The sequence below is a fragment of the Gopherus evgoodei genome, chromosome 8 (genome assembly GCF_007399415.2).
Source record: "Gopherus evgoodei ecotype Sinaloan lineage chromosome 8, rGopEvg1_v1.p, whole genome shotgun sequence".
In the NCBI taxonomy this organism is placed as follows: Eukaryota; Metazoa; Chordata; order Testudines; family Testudinidae; genus Gopherus; species Gopherus evgoodei.
The window spans coordinates 15,399,943-15,422,963 of record NC_044329.1 but is presented as its reverse complement, the minus strand read 5'-3'; the positions used below and the strand labels follow the sequence as shown (position 1 = coordinate 15,422,963).

At 37.6% G+C, this 23,021-nt stretch overlaps 1 protein-coding gene across 5 annotated transcripts in view; it reads right to left on the bottom strand.

The window, feature by feature from the left end:
* The window catches only part of RAD50 (RAD50 double strand break repair protein), an 82,403-nt gene that overhangs the window by 15,928 nt on the left and 43,454 nt on the right, over positions 1 to 23,021 (bottom strand). For all 5 annotated transcript variants that reach the window (XR_004001539.1, XM_030571999.1, XM_030571998.1 and 2 more), the window contains 14 exons: positions 20,602 to 20,730; positions 18,936 to 19,101; positions 14,459 to 14,652; positions 12,809 to 13,015; positions 11,762 to 11,944; positions 11,372 to 11,529; positions 7,961 to 8,136; positions 7,066 to 7,303; positions 5,707 to 5,896; positions 4,435 to 4,561; positions 3,908 to 4,101; positions 3,395 to 3,505; positions 2,713 to 2,805; positions 2,522 to 2,635 (listed from right to left, as the gene is read on the bottom strand). Coding sequence is in view for 4 of the 5 variants with exons in the window: in XM_030571999.1 (XP_030427859.1) it covers positions 2,522 to 2,635; positions 2,713 to 2,805; positions 3,395 to 3,505; positions 3,908 to 4,101; positions 4,435 to 4,561; positions 5,707 to 5,896; positions 7,066 to 7,303; positions 7,961 to 8,136; positions 11,372 to 11,529; positions 11,762 to 11,944; positions 12,809 to 13,015; positions 14,459 to 14,652; positions 18,936 to 19,101; positions 20,602 to 20,730 (2,280 nt within the window). In the remaining variant the exon portion in view is untranslated. The remainder of the gene's footprint in view (positions 1 to 2,521; positions 2,636 to 2,712; positions 2,806 to 3,394; positions 3,506 to 3,907; positions 4,102 to 4,434; positions 4,562 to 5,706; positions 5,897 to 7,065; positions 7,304 to 7,960; positions 8,137 to 11,371; positions 11,530 to 11,761; positions 11,945 to 12,808; positions 13,016 to 14,458; positions 14,653 to 18,935; positions 19,102 to 20,601; positions 20,731 to 23,021) is intronic.

Sequence of the window (23,021 nt, the reverse complement as noted above, 5' to 3'; positions counted from 1 at the left end):
TTTAATCAATGGCTCTGGATAGATAAGTCATTGGAGATGAAATTTTCCATGAACCATGTATGCCTCAAAATGTCTTTAGGCATTACAATGATGATTATTAATAATAAAATATCAGACATGCCAGTTTTCATAGAAAAGGGACCTCAGGAGGTCTAGTCCAACCCCCTGCTCAAAGCAGGACCAATCCCCAGACAGATTTTTGCCCCAGGTTCCTAAATGGCCCCCATAAGGATTGAACTCACAATCCCGGGTTTAGCAGGCCAATGCTCGAACCGCTGAGCTATCCAGTTGGATTTTTGCTTGTAAATAAATAAAATGTAAGTGTCACAATAACACTTTATTCTGATTAAACAAATAGTATAGTGAAAAAAATGGGATAAATCCAGGCTAATGCATGAGAATATAAGTAGTAGTTGTTAAATACATTATCAAAGAATTTCAAGTATTGAAAAAGCACAAGTACAAGCCAATAAACATGTTAAAGAGTGATTAGTTACTTCTGATGCCTTGATTTCTGGTTTCAGTGTGGTAGCTGTGTTAGTCTGTATCAGCAAAAAGAACGAGTCCTTGTGGCACCTTAGAGACTAACAAATTTATTTGAGCATATATATACAGAGAACATGAAAAAATGGGTGTTGCTATACCAACTATAATGAGAGCAATCAATTAAGGTGGGCTATTGTAGTGATAATCAGGATGGCCCATTTCCAACTGTTGACAAGAAGGTGTGAGTAACAGTAGGGGGAAAATCATCATGGGGAAATAGTTTTTACTTTGTGTAATGACCCATCCACTCTGAGTCTTCATTCAAGCCTAATTTAACGGTGTCCAGTTTGCAAATTAATTCCACTTCTGCAGTTTCGCGTTGGAGTCTGTTTTTGAAGTTATTTTGTTGGAGTATTGCGACTTTGAGGTCTGTAATTGAGTGGCTAGTGAGGTTGAAGTGTTCTCCGACTGGTTTTTGAATGTTATAATTTTTAACATCTGATTTGTGTCCATCTATTCTTTTGTGTAGACTGTCCAGTTTGGCCAATGTACAAGGCAAAGGGGCATTGCTAGCAGATGATGGCATATCTCACATTGGTAGATGTGCAAGTGAACGAGCTTCTGATACTGTGGCTGATGTGATTAGGTCCTATGATGGTATCCCCTGAATAGATACGTGAACAGAGTTGGCAACAAGCTTTGTTGCAAGGATAGGTTCCTGAGTTAGTGTTTTTTGTTGTGTAGCGTGTGGTTACTGGTGAGTACACCTCTAACCCGATATAACACTGTCCTCGGAAGCCAAAAAATCTTACCGCGTTATAGGAGAAAATGCGTTATATCAAATTTGCTTTGATCCACTGGAAAGCTCAGCCCCTGCCCCTCCCCGAGCTGCTGCTTTACTGCGTTATATCCGAATTCGTATTATATCGGGTTGTGTTATTTCGAGGTAGAGGTGTATTTGCTTTAGGTTGGGGGCTGACTGTAAGAGAGGACTGGCCTCCCAAGATTGTGATAGTGAAGGATTCGCCTTCAGGATACGTTGCAGATCCTTGATAATGCGCTGGAGAGGTTTTAGTTGGGGGCTGAAGGTGATGGCTAGTAGCGTTCTGTTACTTTCTTTGTTGGGCCTGTCCTGTAGTAGGTGACTTCTGGGTACATTTCTGGATCTGTCAATCTGTTTCTTCAAGTCACCGACTACAGGACAGGACAACATCAGAGGACCTAATCACATTAGCTACAGAATTGGAATTAATTTGCAAACTGAACACCATCAAATTAGGCTTGAATGAAGATTCAGAGTGGTTGGGTCATTACACAAAGTAAAAACTATTTCCCCATGATGATTTTTCCCCCTACTGTTACTCAGACCTTCTTATCAACTGCTGGAAATGAGCCATCCTCATTATCGCTACAAACTTTTTTTTTCTCCTGCTAATAGCCCACCTTAATTGATTGCCTCTCGTTATAGTTGGTATAGCAACACCCATTTTTTCATGTTCTCTGTGTATATATATCTTCCTACTGTATTTTCCACTGCATGCATCCGATGAAGTGGGTTTTAGCCCACGAAAGCTTATGCTCAAATAAATCTGTTAGTCTCTAAGGTGCCACGAATACTCCTCTTTCTTTTTGCGTGATTTCTGGTATCCTTAAAGGGCCCTCCTACTCAGAAGGTTCTACACACAAAATTACTAGTCACTTCTGAAAATTTGGGCTGTTAATTATACTATATACTTATCTCTTTTGGACTACCATGTAAACTGAACTTTATAGACCCGACTTTTCAAGAATGAATCTACTTTAGAACGTGTAAATCTTGCACTTTTTGGGGCTCATACATGGTAATTATTCTCACTAAGGTCCTGATCAGGCAAATTGATCTACATGGAAAGACCCTTGTGCCAGCGTGGGTCACACCAGAGTCACTGCAGTTTTGCCTGGGTACTAGGGACCACTTGCCTGGACCCACCTACAGGATCAAGGCCTAACCATTCAGTTTATACTCTATCATAAATCAAGACAAGTAGGAACATACCTTCTGAGTATCAATGTCTTGTCTAATTGTTCCCATTTCTTTACTTATTTTTTCTTTCTGTTTCTCACAATCAGCTAGTTGAGTTTTTACTTCATCAAGTTCAGACTCTTTTTGCTATACAGAAAGGAAATGTGGTTAGTTTAACAAAAAATAAAGTTTAAGTATTTTTATTCTCTTCGTTATAAAATTACCTTTTTATAGTCTTCTTTTCCTCCCTGAATATATTTCTCAATTTCTTTCACATAGTCATGGATATTTTTAACTTTTTCTTTGATCTCATTTATCTGTGGGGAAAAATATCTAAAGTAATATAGGTGTATGTCTAAGAAATATATATACTTCACAGAACTGCTTAAACTTTAAGTACAGAACATTTTCAAAGTGCAGATCATTATCATAGCTAAAGCTTACATAACTGTGGAACCATTTAGTTTTTAAAAGCCAGGGTATAATCCAGTTTATCTCACATTACCATACTTTTCAAAACACATTTAAATGTTATATTTTCTAGCAGACAGATGCATAATTATTTTTACTGACTGTTGTTACACAGAGCTTCCCCCCCCCCCCCAACAAGGCTATTTATATTACTACATTTTATTGATTTTTAATTAATTGTTGTCAGAATTGTAAAGTAGCCAGGTGCTTTGGCAATGAGCACTAATATAAATTCTAAACAATCTCACACATCTAACAGTTTGCTTCACATTAATCTTCTACTATGTAAATCTACCACAATTCTCAACAAGGCAAATTTCCTTATGACAAAGGCCCTGCACCTTTGTCTAAAAAAGTGTCATTTTAATTGACTGAATTTCTACTATCCCAACCTAAGCAAAATACATTTTACTAACATGTGATAAGTAGTCTAACCTTCTCTTGTGTTACTTTGTTACTTGTATTCTTTTTGTTGATTAGATCTACTCTCTCCCGCTGAAGTTTTTCTAAAGTTGCTTCCAAAGGAAATAGCTGATCCTTCGCCTCCTAGGTGAAAAAAAAGCCAAGATGCTTAATTTCCATTAGAAATCCATCCTTATCTTCTCAGTGCCTTAGAGATTGTTTCCTGTTATTGCTTGTAAAATTGTGAAAAAAACACATGAATACATGTGAACACACCTGGTTTTTCTGTGATCTGGAATGTTTTTTAAGGAAGTATGTTTATTTTTTCAGTGTTAATGAAATTGTGAATATGCAGATAAAGCAAGTGCAATAGGTCCCCACGTTTGTATGATGGCAAAATAAACAGGAGAAATTAAAAAAATCTTAATTTCCATGATAACTGATAATTTTAAAATAGGACAAAGTTAATCCTAGTGTACCCCAGTTAAATTCAATATTTAATAGTATTTCCACAAAAGTAAAGAAACTACTATTTGATTTTCTTACTTTGATCTCTCTATATAAAGACTGAACCCCAGTGGACAATTCCACAGTCTGATCCTCCAGTTGTTGTTGACGCTGCATATTACTGGAAATTTGTAGCTTCTCTGCTTTAAGTTCATTCACTGTACTCTTTAGCTGCTGGATCTGAGTCTGCTGGTCCTGTTTAAGTTTTTGATTTAACTCAATTTTACCAGTAACTGCAGAAAAATAAATACCCCCCCCCCACACACATTTAGTCAACCTTACATTAACCAAAACCTTTTACTCTGCACTAACTGAAATCTTACTCTTAGTATCATATGATGGATCCATAACATACAAAACATTTCAATGAAAAATGAGAAGCAGTATGCCTGAAATAAGATTACATTAAAATATATTAAATAATCAGCTATTGCTTTAAAAATTAAAAATATAAATAAGCATATATTTTAAAACAGAGACTTTCATAAAAGAAGTTTCAAAAAGTTACTTTCAATATTCAAAATGCACAGAAGCTGGGAAACTACCAGTTTACTTGTATGATTTACCTGTATCCCACAGGTGTTTTTTTTCTTGTTTTTCCTGGCTTACTTTCATAAGAGTTCGATCTAAGTCTACCCCTTGCAGCTTATTGGCCTGCTGGGCAATTTTTCGTTCAACATCCCTTAGATCAGTCTGAAAACAACAACAGGAAAAAAAAACGTTAAAATTTTTGTAGTATTGATTGCTGTATTTAATAACTTTAAGAAAACAATCTTGCACTTACCCTACTTCAAATTCAGAGCAGCTTATACTAAAAAATGTGTTTTAATCTAAAACGTACTATTTATTTTTAAAACAAATGTACAAATGGATGAGGTTATTAGAAACTGAGTTTATACTATAGACAACACCTGCAAATTCAGAACTTCAGATGTGCACGGGAAAACAGCATTCACACAAGGGTTTCTATCTGAAAAATTCAGGTGTGCAAAATTGATGATGTCATTTTGTAGTCCATGTTATTAAATTAGGCACAATTGTAAAAGCTTACACTTAAGGTCCGTTGAAACAAAGAAAGGAAAAATGTAGCCAGGAGTAATAAATATATAATGATGCATTCAGAACAAAGGGAATTTTAAATCAGTATGATTCAAATCATACAGGGTGCAGAAATATATACTTTATTTCCTGCCCATTTGACACACCTTTAAACACTGTGCCATGGTACGACACAGCTGAAACTATGTCAGCTATTGCTTTGTTTTTTCTAAAAATCAGTCAGAATTAGGAACATTCTTGAATTTATCTTCTCTTATTCAGTGCTGCACGAATTTTTTCACCTTATTATGGCGCAAATGCTGCCCCCACATGTATGTGGATGGTGCTATAGCAAATGGGCAATATTTGGAAAGGAACATAGTATGAAGCCCAGAGACAGGAAGAGTTGGAATAGAGTGGCAGAAGGTTAGGGTTGTAAAGGATAGTTCAGTCACTAATCCGGAGCAGCGTCCAAAGTGATTGTGTTCCCATTTGAAGGCCTGGAGAACACAGGTAAAAGATCTCTCCCCTACTTCCACCATGGCATTCTACAAAACCCGATGATGCTTGTGAATTGTTTGTAAAGCACTTTAGAATTCTCTGAAATTAAGGTCACTATACAAGTATATATTATCATCACCCATAACCACTTGTGATAATTTTTTTTTTTTTTAAAATATCCTTTTTTTCCTCTACTGTTTTTGAGATCCTTCAACATTTCGAGGCACTGCAACAGACTGCATACCAAGGTAGCACTAAGGGAGTGTTATTTTATTAATTAATAAGTCTAGTAAACTTACCTGGTACCTTTCCATAAGTGTTATATCTTGTAAACATGCTTTGGCACTTTCCTCCTCAGGCATGACTGTACCTAAGAGAGTCTCCTGTTCTTCTACATCACTCTTTAGGCGCTGAATATCTCGGTTTACATTCTGTAGCTTGTTTCTTAAGTCTGGTATGTCCTTTTCTTTAAGTTCAGCTATGGTCTGCCTTAATATAAAATAAATCCATAACAACAATTGCCCATTTAAAGTTCAATTTAAAGTAGCTTAAGTTCAAAATAATGGGTAATTTGTGCTATGATTTAAAATTGGAGCAGATGAAACTATTTTACAGAAATCTGCCCATCTGGTCATCTCATTTATCAACCTATGGTAACAGATCCAGTTCAAAGCCAAGAAAACTTATCAAAGCAACGTGCTCATGCTAGTCTCAGATTGTACAGAAAACCACTATACAATACTACCACCTTGTGAAGGAAAAGCATAAAAAGTTTTTATATTGTGTACTTATTTTCCCCCTCTCTTACACACTAAGTGCCATGCAACCCTGAGCTAACCAGACTCTGCTAGAAAACAGGCTCCTAAAACTTCTTGAGCCTGGAGACCCTTCATCTCTGCAAAATTCATGCGTTTTCCACCCCAACCCCAAATCTTGTTGGTACTGACATGAATGCTAAACTTTTTTCAATTTTGTTTTGGGGGAGTTGTGGGGAGAGAAGAAAAGGAGAGTCAAAGTGCCTTCTGTGATACATTTTTCCCAGTTTAAAAGATGCAGACAATTTTGAAGAAAGGAGAATTAATCTTTGTAGAGAGATCTGCAGGGATCCTTCTGGGGATTTTTTTTTTAAAACATTAACTATCTGGTGCCATCTGGTAAATTTCAAAGACAACAATACTTAAACTGCTCCTTAGACAGATCTAATGTCAAGGGATAAAATAGCTTCAGCAAACATATTTAACATGAAGTAGAAAGAAGACATTTTAGCAACAGCATAAATAATTTCACCATTTTAATAATTATAGATGTTAAAAAGTGAAAGAAAAAGAAGGATTTTTTTATACTGGACATGACCACTGAAGAAGCGACACTTAACCAATTCCTCTGCCTAGCCCTCAACAGGAACGTGAAAATCCTGGAATTGTCAAACATATAGTACAGTCTAAACTGAGTAAAGGACAAAGCTCTTAGTTATTATAGATTGACATGACACTTTTGAGGGTTAGTGTTTTGAGAGTTGAATTATCTACTTCCAAAATATTTTCCTCACATTTATCCTTGTTCTTTGTAACACACAGAAACTATCATCATTTGGAATAATATGATTCCTTTTAAAAGTGTGTAATAAGAAGCGTAGTATACTCTGCGTGGTACCTTACCTTATTGGTTTAAGCCCCATCATTTCATCACGCTTCTTTTCTCTTTTTTTAAGCTCAGACTCTGTTGACTTCAGTTTATCTGGAGCAAGACGTAACTTGGACTGCAGATCGCTAATTACATCTTGCAGTTCTGACTCGGTTTGAAAGACCCTCTGACAAACTGGGCAACATGACTGGTTCTCATCTGTCAGTTGTGTAATAAACTGTGAATAAACTGCTGTTGCTCCAGCAAGCATAGCTGTTTTTAAAAGAATAAATTAAAAGTTTGTCAATTAAAGTTGTGAATAATGAAATCTGCAACAATAATTTGTTGCATTATAAAAGGAAACAAATTTGATACCTGTGAAATTAATAGAACAAGGGAATAGTTTAGCTTAAATTGCTCTCTCTTAAACAAATCAATTGTGAAAGTGACTGTAATTTTCTTTTAATACTACCAGACTCTTCTGCTAACATTAAACACAACGAGCCACATCTGTGGCCACACTGGGGCTGCTCATTTACACTGTTTGCACAGCTGGCAGATCCAGGTAGCGGAATATTCTTCCAGCTTTGACACAACCGAGGATCAGGACCTAAATATTTACTATGTCAAAGTAGTTACTAGTAAATTTATAAGAACGAAATAATAAGGTAGCAAATTCACTGAGGGAATGAAAATATTTTCGTGGCTGTTTACATGCAATATAGAAGAATAAAACTAAGGAAAAATGATTTTAATTTTATTCTTAAATATGGCACTTTCAGGCTGGGCCTTATATCAGGTTTTATATTAACTATTGCTCATCTCACAAGGACCCACTATGCCATATAACAGGCAGTATTACTGTCTTAGGATTTGGAATTTAGGTTTAAAAAGAGCTTTAGACGAAAATGAAGAAATACGTAAACTTACCTCGCTGCTTTGAAGTTTTTTCAATTTCATCCTGAAGTTTGTATAGATCACTATCAAAATCCTGGCTTCCACAAACATCAAAAAGTTTGTCTTCATAATTGGACAACTGCTCTTCTTTTTTTCTTAGCTCAATACTGATATGATTTTTATTTTGTTCTGCTGAAGCTAATTCTTTGCTGAAATAGGAATGTGCGAATTCTTATATTAAAGATGGGGACCAAAATAAGTTTACAAACCATTATAGCCCGGAAACTATTAGGTTAGTTTGAATCTCAAATCCACATTGGATAAATTCCTGCCAGTTTTGGCTGAAAAGCCAATCTATAAGGAATACTTTCAATACTATAAGCATTGGATAATACTTTTTATTTGCTAATTTGAAGAATGGGACAATATGTTGCATTTCAAAAGTCTACTAGCCTGTTTGCCAGAAGCTGGGAATGGGCGACGGGATGGATCACTTGATGATTACCTGTTCTATTCATTCCCTCTGAGGCACCTGGCATTGGCCATTGTCGAAAGACAGGATAATGGGCTAGATGGACCTTTGATCTGACCCAGTATGGCTCTCTTATGTTCTTATGCCAAGACATTATTTTTGTTTTCTAGCTTATTTCTGGAATCCATTTCTAAATGATATATCCATGGCCATAACTTCCTAGAAATGATATCTGAATTTCATTTTTATTGTTGTTTACTCCATTTATATACTAACTAGGGCTGTCAAGCAATTAAAAAAATTAATCACAATTAATTGCACTGTTAAACAATAATAGCATACAATTTAAATATTTTTTGATGTTTTCTATATTTTTAAATATATGATTTGAATTACAACACAGAATACAAACTATACAGTGCTCACTTTATATTTATTTTTTATTGCAAGTATTTGCACCGTAAAAAAAAAAAAAAATAGTACTTTTCAATTCACCTAATACAAGTACTGTAGTGGAATCTCTCTATCATGAAAGTCGAACTTACAAATGTAGAATTATGTACCAAAAATAAAACAACGTACAATTTTCATGCCTGCAAGTCCACTCAATCCCACTTCAACCAATCACTCAGACAAGAAGTTTGGTTACTATTTGCAAGAGATAACGCTGCCCACTTCTTGTTTAAAATGTCACCTGAAAGTGAGAACAGGCGTTCACATGTGTCATGGTATAATTCCCCACTCTGAACCTTAGCGTCCACAAGATGAATTCCTTTAAGCTCAATTACCAGCTTAGTACTCGTAGCGCTGCCACCAACCAGGAATTCCAGTGCCTGGTACACTCTGGTCCCCCCAAAACCTTGCCCGGGGACCCCCAAGACCCAGTCCCTCTGGATCTTAACACAAGGAAAGTAAACCCTTTCCCTCACCGTTGCCTCTCCCAGCCTTCCCCTCCCTGGGTTACCCTGGAAGATCACTGTGATTCAAACTCCTTGAATCCTGAAACAGAGAGGAAAATGCACCTTCCCCCCCCCCCCTTCTCTCTTCCCCTCCCGGATTCTCCCTGAGAGAGACAGTAATCCTGGCACAGAGAGAAATCAGCCTCTCTCCCTCTTCCCTCCTTTCTCCCCACCAATTCCCTGGTGAATCCAGACCCAGTCCCCTGGGGTCTCACCAGAATAAAAAAACAATTAGGTTCTTAAGCAAGAAAGCTTTTAATTAAAGAAAGAAAAAACAGTAAAAATTATCTTTGTAAATTAAAAAAAAAAATGGAATAGGTACAGGGTCTTTCAGCTATAGACACTGGGAACACCCTCCCAGCCTAAGTATACAAGTATAAATTAAAATCTTTTCAGCAAAACAACAATTTGAACTCCTTTCAGCCAAATACACATTTGAACTTCTTCCAACCAAATACATGTTTGCAAATAAAGAAAACAACCATAAGCCTAACTCACTTTATCTACCTAGTACTCACTAGTCTGAACTTATAAGAGCATGTATTGGAGAGACTGGAGAGAAACCTGGTTGCACGTCTGATCCCTCTGAGCCCCCAGAGTGAACAACAACCAAAAACTAACAGCACAGCACAAAAACTTCCCTCCCTCAAGATTTGAAAGTATCCTGTCCCCTGATTGGTCCTCTGGTCAGGTGACAGCCAAGCTTACTGAACTTGTTAACCCTTTACAGTCAAAGAGATATAAAGTACTTCTGTGCTATTAACTTTTCTTATCTGTTTATGACAACATGGCACCATTGTAGCTGGAGCCACAAGATATTTATGTGCCAGATGTGCTAAAAATTCATTTCTCCTTTCATGCTTCAACCACTATTCCAGAGGACATGCTTCCATGATGATGACGGTTTCTGCTTGATAATGATCCAAAGCAGAGTGGACTGATGCATTATCATTTTCATCATCTGAGTCAAATGCCACCAGCAGAAGGTTGATTTTCTTTTTTGGTGGTTCAGGTTCTGTAGTTTCTGCATCTTTTATGTCTTCTGAAAGCATTCTCCATACCTTGTCCCTCTCAGATTTTGGACGGCACTTCAGATTCTTGAACTTTGGGTCAAGCGCTGTAACTATTTTCAGAAATCTCACATTGGTACCTTCTTTGCATTTTGTCAAATATGCTGTGAAATATAAGTGTTCTTAAAATGAACGTACTGGGTCATCATCCGAGACTGCTATAACATGAAATATATGGCAGAATGCAGGTAAAACAGAAGAAGAGACATACAGTTCTCCCCCAAGGAGTTCAGTCACAAATTTAGTTAACGCATTATTTTTTTTTAACAAGCACCATCATCATGGAAGCATGTCCTCTGGAATGGTGGTTGAAGCATGAAGGGACATATGAATCTTTAGTGCATCTGGCACGTAAATATCTTGCGGCGCCACCTACAACAGTGCCATGTGAACGCCTGTTCTCACTTTCAGGTGACATTTTAAACAAGAAGTGGGCGGCATTATCTCTTGCACATAGTAACCAAACTTCTTGTCATGCATCTGACGAAGTGGGTATTCACCCAGGAAAGCTCATGCTCCAAAACGTCTGTTAGTCTATAAGGTGCCACAGGATTCTTTGCTGCTTTTACAGATCCATATTGAGTCTTATGAACTTCAGCTGGATTCTGCACAACTGTTAAGAGGTCTGCCAAATATGTATCCCGCTGCAGGACTGGGGCCTCAGTAATTTTACAAACAGAAATTATGGGCTTGATATAGAGATTTCTGGGTGAGGTTTTTTAGCCTGTGTTATGCAGAAGGTCAGACTAGATTAGCGTACAGTCCCTTCTGACCTTAAATATGCATTAATTTTAAGATGCAACAATAAAAAACAACAACAATAAATCAAACAAGACATAACTGTAGTAAGGGAACAGAAACAATGGATTAAACTCTGCAACTTCAAAATGAACTAACTTCAGAAATTAATTCTGAAGCCAGAATCGAGCAAACGAATACTTACTTAAGCTGGGCAAGCTTGTCTCTTGTCTGGTTAATCTCTCTAGTTTTAGCATGAATCCAATCCTCAAGCTGTTTTTTGTTAGGAAAATATCCCAGCAATGAGTTTAATTCATCACTATGTCTAGATTTTATTTTTCTGATCTGCTCCTCTTTGTCCACCTTGGGGAACAAAATACTCTTAAAAATGTACTTTTCTAAATTCACAAACTGTTATTTTGTTCAGTGTACATATAAAGTTAAATCTTTTTTCAAAGGCACAGAATTTTTTATGCAATTAATGATGTAAGATTCTGAGAAATAACTGCTCCTTATAAAGCCTCAGTGAAAGATATTAACTTCATGTAAATTTCTTAAGAAGACGATACTAGGAAAATAAAAAGGAATACGCTACTTTGTCTTTGTTAAACATATCCATTTGGGTGATTGTCTTGGTATGCAAGTTTAGCTGTTCCATCTCCTGATCCAATTTCTGAAGAACCTTGTCCAGGTTTGCTTTCTCATTCTGAAGTTTTTGTACCTCCAATACAAGGGCTTCCACATTGCTGTTCTTCTCAGCCTCATCTAGTTCACGTTCCTAAATAGAAAAATAAAATCAACCAAATATTTATTTTTAAAATGTGATTTATAATTATGCCAGTTAGAGAACAAGACTGATGAAGTCAGACTGATAATGAGACAAGAGGAAGGGAGCACTTTTCATTTCTCAACAGCAATAACTCTGATGGATAAAGGAATGACAATTACATGATCTGAAAGGACTCCATACGGAAGGATGAAGGCTGTGAAATGGTGCTGTTCACAAGGGATGTAAAACAAAGAAAAGAGGACATGGACGTTAAGACTCCAACAAGGTTGCACAGCCTCCCCAACTGCTCATTTACTACTCTGATGGGTGCTAATATAAGAGAAGAAAAATGAGTTTTCATTCCCCTGTTAAGGTGATAGATGGATAGAACATGGCTTCAATGTGCCTCATCCACACCCTGTTTGCTCTTTGGCATCCACTGAATGATAAACTATACTTAAGAGTTTTCCTTAAGGGAAAGACTATGTAGAGAAATTCCATGATGCAATAAATTCTTCAGCTATAAGCAAAGTACAAACATTTGGTTAAAAAGGCACAAGTAAGGAGGCAGCAGTTAGACAACTTGCCCTTGAATAGGGATGTCTTGTTATAAGTTTATAACTGAAAATCATGGCACCATGCTCATTTCAGTCATGATTTTTCTTGGTTCCTATTCCAAGAAGTAAAATATAGTTTACTCTCACAGAATATGATGTAGATTTCAGGTTTTTTGGGACGGCAGGGGTGATCAGGTTTTTTCATTATGTCACCGTTGTCCGCATCTGCAATACTTGATATGACCAAAAGCATCAAGAAAACTGAATATGCTTTCTGTGGTGTATTTATTTAAATTATTCAAATATAAAATCTTACAGCCTTGATGAGTTCCTGATCCAGTTCCAGAATCCTGTCTGAAGACTCCTCCAACTGATTCAGTTCATATTTCACATTCTTCAGTTCAACCTGTTTCTTATTTTGAATGTCTGACTTCAGGTCAATGGTTTTTTCCAGTCCGGTTTTCTTATCTCTTATTTCATCTATCTGTTTTTGTTTCATTGTTTCTTTTTCTGCAAATTCTCTCTGAAGAAACCATCAAAAACAGTTACCAAGCAATTATCTACAGCTGAATTATTTTATACAGAGTCCCCTACAGACTTTTTTTTTCCTATAAGCAGATCACTATCACCATATTGGCATCTCTCTAATGCAACATGCTGAAATATTTTGGAATAATAATAGAGCTGGTTGGAAATTTTCCACCAAAACGTTTTTCTGTTGGAAAATACTGAGTCGTTGAAATCAAATTATTTTGCAGAAAAGTGTTGATTTTGACAAATCTTTTGACAGAAACCAGACGGGTTTCCAACGAAAACTTGCCTGGTTTCTTGCCAGCTCATCTATCCACTTTCCTAGCTTGCCAGAAGTTCACCTGGCAGAAAGCTTGGGAGCTGGGGATGCCTTAATGCCTGGGTAGCAAGTTTCTTAAGCTGGGCAGCCCAAGAAGACATGCTTTTGGGGAGTCAGCCATCCTAGCAGAAGTCAGGCAGTCCTCTGAACAAACTGAAAAATTCCATTTAGATTCTCCTGATGTGGGATAAAAAAATTTTTTTTTTCAAAAATTCAACATTTTTCACAGGCAAGGATGATTTTTTCCAGCCATTTCTAGACATTCATGTTAAACAGAATTATTATTATTTGTATTACTATACTACCTAACATAGGCACCGACTCTGTGGGAGCTCCAGGACTGGGGAAAATGGTGGGTGTTGAGCACCCACCAACAGCCCCCCATTACCATCTGTCCCACCCCTCCATCCTCCTGCCTGCTAGCGGGCCCCTCGGTTCAGCGCCTCCCCACCCCTCCTTGTGCCTCCCATCCACCTCAATCAGCTGTTTCGCAGCATGCAGGAGGCTGGGGGGAAAGCAGGGCGCCACAGGGATGCGGCGCGCTTGGGGGCGGAAAGAGACAGAGTGGGGGTGGAACAGGGCCAGAAGAGGTGGAGCTGTGGCACTGATGGAAGGGGTAGAGTTGGGGTGGGGCCTGGGGCACAGCCAGGGGTTGAGCACCTGCCAATACAATGAAAAGTTGGTGGCTGTGCTACATAGGAGCCCCAGTCATGGGTCAGAACCCCATTGTGCTAGGCACAGTACAAACACAGAACAAAAAAGATGGTGCCTTCCCCAGGGAACTCACAATCCAAGTATTAAACGCTTTTTCACTACATTAGAGCTTGTGATAAGTTACACGTGTGTAATTTAAACAACAACAACAACCACCACCACCACCACCCCTGAACAATATAAAGCATCTTCTAATACCAAGTATATTCTAAAAACTGTTGACAACTGTGTGTACAATATTAGAATTGTGAGATAAGGATACACATAATGGTAGAGTAGGTCCCTTGTGAACATTTGACTAGGAAATAAAGAACATAACATCTGATGACTCTACTGCTATCACAGCACATGCATTATGAAAACAGATATGAGAATGCTTTAAGCAAGGTGACGAAATCTTACCATTAACTGACTGGCAGTTTCCACTTCTCTTTCTTGTCTCTCTTTCACAAGCTTGTGAAAACTGTTAATTTGTCTTTCATTAAAAGGTGTTCGTTCAAAACCATCTAATTCCAACATTGCTGCTAAAGTCTGGATTAACGAATCCCTGGTTCTGATGTCCTGCTGGTGACGATCTGCTTGTAGCTGAAGACGACCTTCACAAATATGTTTGTGTACACACATGCACGCACACATAAAAAATAAGGTTTACACACTTAGAAGTGTATACATCAAGAAGATATTATATTGTTTATATCTGATTATGTTCAATATGCAAATCACTTGGAAGGGATGTTTCTACACAATTTTTTTAAATCGCATGCATCAATAACTGAATTTTAGCAGTTTCTAGGAATAGCTGAACAGACTCTTAAAATGTCTTTTTTTTAAGAAATAAGTTTCATTTCTTATGTTACTAATGCCACTTTAGATTTATTAACACAAACAGTTTAGTTTACTTATCACTATTTATGCTGTTTACTTTTGAACTTCTATTTGTGTCGGCAATGAACATAGACTAATTAGGGCAACTTTGATTTTTAGTCTGGTCTGCGGTGCCCATATACTTTTACACTAAAGGTGTGATGCTAAACTGATTTCATCAGGGCAACTTTGTGTGTGGACGCTAAAATAATTTAAACATGACTTTTACCAGTTTAGCCTTCATTGGTAAATTTACAGAAACAAGCTACAGAATACAACCAGGTTTAAATCAACACAGGTGTGCCTACACAGTGGGTTGCAACAGTTTACCTAAATTGCTTTTTAAACTAATTTATGTTAAAGCAATGTAACTTCAGCACACAGTAACTCCTCACTTAAAGTCGTCCTGGGTTACATTGTTTTGTTGCTGATCAATTAGGGAACATACTTGTTTAAAGTTGTGCAATGCTCCCTTCTAACGTCTTTGGCAGCCACCTGCTTTGTCCACTGCTTGCAGGAAGAGCAGCCTGTTGCACTTAGCTGGTGGGGGCTTGGAACTAGGGTGGACCGGCAGCCCCCGCATCATCTCCCCTCTTCTCTAAATTCCCTGTGCAGCAGCTGCCAGCAGGCTAGTAATTGCAGCTATCCCTCTCCTCACTGCCCTGTGCTGCTCCTGCTCTCTGCCTTGGAGCTGCTCCCTGAGCCTCCTGCTTGCTGGGGCGAGGGGAGAGGAGAAGTGAAGGGCAGGGGCTGTCAGGGTGTCCCCCTCCCCCCTGCTCCTAGACCGCACTTACCCCTTCTTCTCCATATAGAGCAGGGTGGGGACTGGAGGGAGAGAGACAGAGAGAGTCTGGGGCAATAGCTGCTGGTCTCAACTTCCTGATCCACTTAAAAAGACAATACACTTAAGAGTGGGTCAGCTTACTTAAAGGGGCAGTGTGCATCTCTCTCCCCCACACACAAGGTGTGTGCCTGTCTCTGTCTGTTCTGCTGTCTCCCCTCCCTCGTTTGTGTTGCCATGTATAAGAGGCTACATTAACAACCTGTTAACCCTTGAGGGCTCTGCCCAGTACTAGTTCATCATTTAGCACAGGGGTTCTCAAACTGGGGGTAGGGACCCCTCAGGAGGTCATAAGGTTATTACATGAGGGGGTCGCAAGCTGTTAGCCTCCACCCCAAACCTTGCTTTGCCTCCAGCATTTATAATGGTGGTAAATATAATATATAAAAAAAGTGTTTTTAATTTATGGGGGGTGGGTCACACTCAGAGGCTTGCTATGTGAAAGGGGTCACTAGTGAACGTTTGAGAACCACTGACTTAGCAGCAAGGCATTCCCTGGGAAATATCCCACCCTCTTACTTCACCACCTCAACCAAGCTTCACAATCATCAGCTGTGAACAGTATTAAATTGTTTAAAACATATACTCTGTGTGTGTAGTTTTTTGTCTGGTGAAAAAAAATTCCCTGGAATCTATCCCCCCCTTTACATTAATTCTTATGGGGAAATTGGATTTGCTTAACATCGTTTTGCTTAAAGTCGCATTTTTCAGGAACATAACTACAATGTTAAGCGAGGAGTTACTGTACAAACAAGTCCTAAGGGGGAGAAAACTGAAAAAAAAAATCCAAAGAACAAACAAAAAACCCAACTCACTTCCGCTGGAAATTTGTTTTTACTCACTATTGTTTCAAGTAACATATAAGATTTCCAGAACTGACAGACATTAGAGAAAAAAAATCTTATTTTTTTCTGTTTTTTACTTTGTACATCTGACAGCACTTTGTCACTTTCCCCTCATGTAGTCAATAGGGCTGAACCTGTCAACTGAGCTCAGTTGGACTATCCTCATTTACTTGTGGGTGTGTTTGCAGGACTGAACCTTTACTCAGTTTCCCCAGTTAGTGTGGGTCTTTTACACAGCAGCAGGGGAGAACGCCTCCCCACCTTTTCCAATTTTTTAAAATAGGAAAATGTGATCGCTGCAATCCCAGGAAACTAGGATGGTTATCACATGCTGTATTCAAAACAACATTTAACTTTTTTTTTTTAAAGACTATATTTCAAGTTTGACGTTATTTTTCTAAAATAAATAAAAATACTAACTGACTTTTAAAAAAATAATGAAAACACTTCAACAAACAGTCTTGTAAATTCTTAAAAAACCCCAAAACATTAACATTGAATTTTGTCTCTAAACCAAGGGTTCTCAAACTGGAGTTGTGACTCATCAGGGGATCACAAAGTTATAACACGGTGTGTGTGGTGGGAGGGGGGGGGTGTCATGAGCTGGCAGCATCTATTCCTGAGCCCCACTGAGCCTCCAGCATTTATAATAGTGTTAAATGTAAAAGGAGGCTTGCTGCGTGAAAGGGGTCACCAATACAAAAGTTTGAGAACCACTACTCTAAACTACTGACAATGCCCCTTTTAAGGTCTATCAGCATTGCCATTATTCCCACATTTTACCATTTCCCTATTTTAGGCCTCATCTGTAGACTTCAACAAGATCTATGTTTGGACTCCATGAAGGCAGAACAGTTTTCACTAGTAAATATTAACAGCAGATCACAGCTTTTACTTGCTTTGCAATGAAACAAGGAATTGGAGTTCTCAGTCTGTATTTTGTACAGATTAAAAAAAAAATCTAAAAGCAAAATGTTTTTCTTTGACCAATTCAACAAAAAGGCATTTATTTTAATGCAGTGATTCTAGTTGGTGAGACAAAAGAATGCAGTGGCAGATCAGCAGGAGATAAGATGCCACCAATATTTAAGATTATTTTTTACTTTTCTAAGTGCCTATTTTGTGGCCTTAATCATTCAGCCAATTTAAATTACATAATTCTGAAAATTACACTAAAATTGCCAGCTCACGTTTACTTTTTTCTCTTTCTAAATCCACATAAAATTCAGAATATAGGTTTTTAAATTGTTTTCAGTAGAAAAGCAATAACCTCCCTCCATATCATGTGTATTAAGTTAATTTTCCCTGCTAAGGAATTTTGGTAGTTCTCTGAACCAAGAACACAGGAGCTAATGGGCTAATTACCACAACACCAAGAAGGAATGTCCATCACTTAAAGGTCATGCTCTTACTATCTGACTAATCCTGTTCCATTTTATAATCCTTCCAAAAATCATTACCTATACTATTCCATATTGATATTGTTATAACTGTACTTATGACAACACTTTCTGTTTATAGATATGATCATAAAACTTGTAATTAATGTAAGTAATAATTAATAAGCTATACAGAATAAGATGCATGGTATTTAGAGAATTTTAAAGAAATCACACGAAATACAACTTGCCTAAAGTATCACAGGGCAGCTGTGTTAGTCTGGATCTGTAAAAGCAGCAAAGAATCCTGTGACACCTTATAGACTAACAGACGTTTTGGAGCATGAGCTTTCGTGGGTGAAAGTTCATGCTCCAAAACGTCTGCTAGACTATAAGGTGCCACAGGATTCTTTGCAACTTGCCTGAAGTCAACCCTTTGGGTACATATGGTGCACTCACTTCCCTCCCAACAATTTTCTTGGCTAAAATCCATTAACTAAAATTGGTGACAGATCTCAATTCCTCCAAACTGGAGGACACAGGCTAATGCAACCAGCTCACAGACCATACATATGCTTTGTAAACTGTTAGACTGATGACTTCTTGGTGACCTAGAACAGAAATGCCAAAAGTGGCTTGTTTTCCGCAAAAAGTCCATAAATGAATGAGTGCACCAATGTCAACATTATTGGTCAAAAGGGCAAGCGTACAATTGAAATCCCATGGAAAAGACTAATGATCTTTTGGTTCTCTCTGACAGTGAAGGTCTAAGTTCAAATATGAGACTTTAACCTCCCTTTGTACAAGCAGCCAACTGAATAAGTATACCACATTTCAAGATTCTCATCTGACTCAAACATGGAAATTCTTGTCACTAATCCTTTTACAAGTGTCTATATTATATTCGCTAATCATTTCTGCATTTTTTTTTGTAAATCAGCCTATCATACCTTGTTCAACAAGCAATTCTGATTTCTCTCTGTTGAATCTCTGACACTCTTTGCTTGCTCTATCCAGCTCACGTTGACAGCCTGTTAATCTCCTTTCCTTCTCTTTTACTGTTCTCTGATGGTTCTGGTACATATCCCTTAGTTGGTCATCTGTTCCTTGAAAAACCTATACAATCAGAGTATACTGCAGCATTAAAAAGTTAGCTTTTTAAACTGATTTATAAAAAAATACTTTGCCCATGCTTATAAACTATATAATGCATTTTTCCAAAGGTTAAACACAGAATAAAATAAAAAAAAATAAAATATCATCCGATTTTTAATTTTTACCATAAGACCACTCAAACGACAGTGATAAAAGGTATTTTGGGTTAGCTTGAATAAACTTCTTTCTGCAGGAGTTAAGCCTCAAGAACTACGTAAAATTATTTGGGTCCAATAAAGGGATTCCCCTTTTTTATACCGATAAAACATTATGATACATAATTTTTGTGATACGTGCTCCTGGACAAATTCTTTCTGGTTGTCCAAATAATTTCATATATTTAGCACAAACATAATGAAAACCACTAACTTTTTAACTGGCTATTCTAAAGGGGAGAGAATATAAGAATATTTGTGATGTTAATGAGAAGAGATGTCCCTGTACTTGTAAGTCAAGTTTGGGTCGCTCTGCTGTCCACTGCCAGTTAATGCCATTTACATATGGTCATGACAAGTCATTACTACTCTATAAAATCGCTAACTCCATTGTTTACCACACTGAGCAGTACATTCTACTCCATAGATCTTGGAGGGAAAGGTAATAACAGTTTTAATCCCCATCTCCCTACTAAATCAAAAAGAAATACAGCTTCATGACATTGTATCCTACCAGCTATTTGTGATATTTAAACTATTTATTTTAGGGGCCATTTTATTGATGGTAGCCACTCCTTAATACTCATGGCTGTCTGATTGCTCTTCACTGTGAGAGCCACAGGATACTGAAAATTCACTTTGTATTGCCATTGTAAATTGCTCAGAAATGATATATGCAGAATAATATTTATGAATATCAGTATTACTACCTAACTAAAACAACCTATTGCATCTTGCATGCTTGAAGACATCAACCAATGCTGGTGACTGATAATAAAAACAGTACTGATTAGGAAGGTCAGCCACACTTAACCGCTTAATACTCCTAGCAAACTGTGTATTTTAAAACCATAGCCACCATCTTTCATAGTTTCTTTGCACTTTATTTTACTGAGTTTTTATAAACTTTGCCCCTCTTCCAGAAAAACACGTATGAATGTGAGTAGTCCCAGTGAACTGTATAGGATTGTTCATATATTTAAGCGTTTTCCTGGATTGAGACTTTACTAATGGGGGGATTTAAAAATAAATTAATTATGTATTTATTGAAGAATACTCCATTGAGTACACTGAAAACATTCACAACTTTCTGCACTCAGTTTTACAACAACTGTGGCCAACAAAGCTTGGAAAATAAAACCAACAGAACAAAAAATACACTGTTCTGGCTATGGGTACACAAGTTTTTTTTTTTTTTAATGTATGGTTCATTCTATAGTAAATGTATTATTCATTCTGTAATATATGATTGCTGCTGATTTTTTAGGATGAAGGATGGTGACGCTCAGAATTTAAAAAAGCAAACCTTCTCCATCTTCTGTTGCAAATCCTGGTTATCTTTTTCCATCTGCCTTTTCCTGCTGTCCAGAGCTTTAATCTCGTTATCAAGTCTCACTACTTTTGCAAGATTCTGTTCAATTTCTGCTAGACGGTTCTGAAAAGGAAAGAATGCTTAAGTAAATTAGTTTCACTACAGTTTATGGATCTTATAATCAAATTTTCTATTTAAATATATTGCATTTTAAAAATGGGTCATTTCCAGCACCCCCAAGTTCATAAGGCATTTTTAGACACTAACAGAAGGGTTCTCAAATCTTTTCATACCATGCCCACATATTAATCAAGATACCATCTTGTGGATCACCTCTCTTTCCTGATTAAACAACACCCCTGCAGCAACTACAATAATTACTTAAATAGAAAAGTAATATTAGCAAATTATTTGAAAGTTTATTCTTCAAAGAATTTCCCCCACCACTCGTGATATCCTGAGTACAGATCATGCAAGTTTCAGACCAAACCTCAGTGCCCGTGACCAAGTGCTGGCACTCGCCACCCACACTGGGAACTGCCTGATCCGAAGGCCAAAGACAAGTGCAGCATTCCTATACCTTACTATTGCATATGACATGATCTGGTATACAGGCCTATTATACAAACTATCACCGGTCCCACCAAAGCAGGTTGTAATGGCTGTTGAACTGTTGCTGAGAAGTTGCTAATTCCAAATTATGCTCCTAGAGGTCCCAAAACTATGTTTTATCTTATGGCTCAATTCTAACATCAACACTTTTCAATCTCTTCACTAATGACTTTCCTAATACCACTGCCAAACATTTTATCTATGCCATGACATCTGTCTGATAGTACAGTACCAGGTTTCCAGTCACCTAGAAGTCCTGAATGTTGACATGAAAGAGATGGCCTACTATTGTAAAAGATGGAGATTTAAACCTAGTACCAAAAACACAGTTTCCAGCAGCTACCGTCTATGCCACATAAAAGCCAACAAACTGCTCAACAGCCTCCTGAATGGACAAAGGCTGGACCATGACCCAAAGCCTGTATATCTAGCTGTTACACTGGGCTGTACATTAATTTTCAAGGAACACCTTACCAAAATGTTGCTGAAAATAAAGACAACAGACTGATCAGAAAATTAGCTGGTTCTACCTGGGAAGCCAATGCACAAACACTACTCCTGGAGGGACGCAGAATTCATAACTTCCGCTGATTTCTTGACTCCCCACAGAAAAATGGGGAAGTAAAAAAATCTGTGGGGAACACTCGCCCCTTCTGTGGCAGCCCAGGCGCATCTGCTGGGAGCAGCCAGCAGAAGAGAGCAGATCACTATGGAGGGGAAGGACGGAGGCTGGGTGTGCGTGCAAGACGTTAAGGGGGTGGGGCTGGGGCTGGGTGCGTCTGCGTGCCAATGAGTGAAAGAAACTCACTCTGTCCCTCTCGCTCACTGCTACTGCATCCCAGGCTTGGAGGCATAGAGCTGTGTGAAGCAGGCTCTGTCCCTGAGGCAGAACATAAATGTAATAACGAAGGGCTAGTCTGCTGGCCAGAGAGGTATAAGGAGTAAGATTACAGCTCAGGATATTTTACTTATCCATTAAAAAAAAAAAATTATTAGCAAAACTGTATGACTTTCATGCGTGAAAGTGAGCAATTTAAAGTGACATTCTACTTTACAGAACATCAAAATAAAAGTAATATAATTTAAATGAAAATTCAGGATTATAACTGGATTGCAAGGTATTGGTTACCAAGTATTTGTAATTTAACTTTCATGTGCTTGGTTCCCTCATGGATTTGCGCAAGAAAAGAATGACCCTCTCTCAGCTACTGATGGTTAAGGTGTTTAGACAAACACACTTGACTTGTCTATGTAGAATCAACACAATATATAAACAATGTATTTTAACTTATTTTAAAGCTAGCACTCAGTTCTCTGCATACTGTGGTTAAAAACTTCTGCACTAGGTTAGCCCAGAAAAATATGCACAGTACTACTAATAGAAAAGTTACAGAGACAAGAATTGCTATCATTTATCTATATTGGTTGTAGCTATGGAATGTGTCATGGCATCATGGTAAATACAGGATCAAGGTATTATTTCCTTAGAGACAGGGAGAGGGTTTTGTATAGATGCTTTTCTCCCCTTTGCTGACAGTATATTCAACTATTAATATAATATTTGAGGGGAAGGTAATAGATATGAATATATGCCATCCTGTGAAACTAAACAGGTTGTATAATCAATCTTCCAAAATCAGCTATCGAATAAATGCTGAAAATTGCATTTTCCCAAAAGTTTTCTAATTAAACCAGACAGCTTAAGAGAGGAAAGATACATGTGGCTTTAAAGGTTTGGCTTGAAAATCCCCAATTGGAGGTAAATTAATTTAAATATAAGAAAAAATTACTTGGTCCAAGAT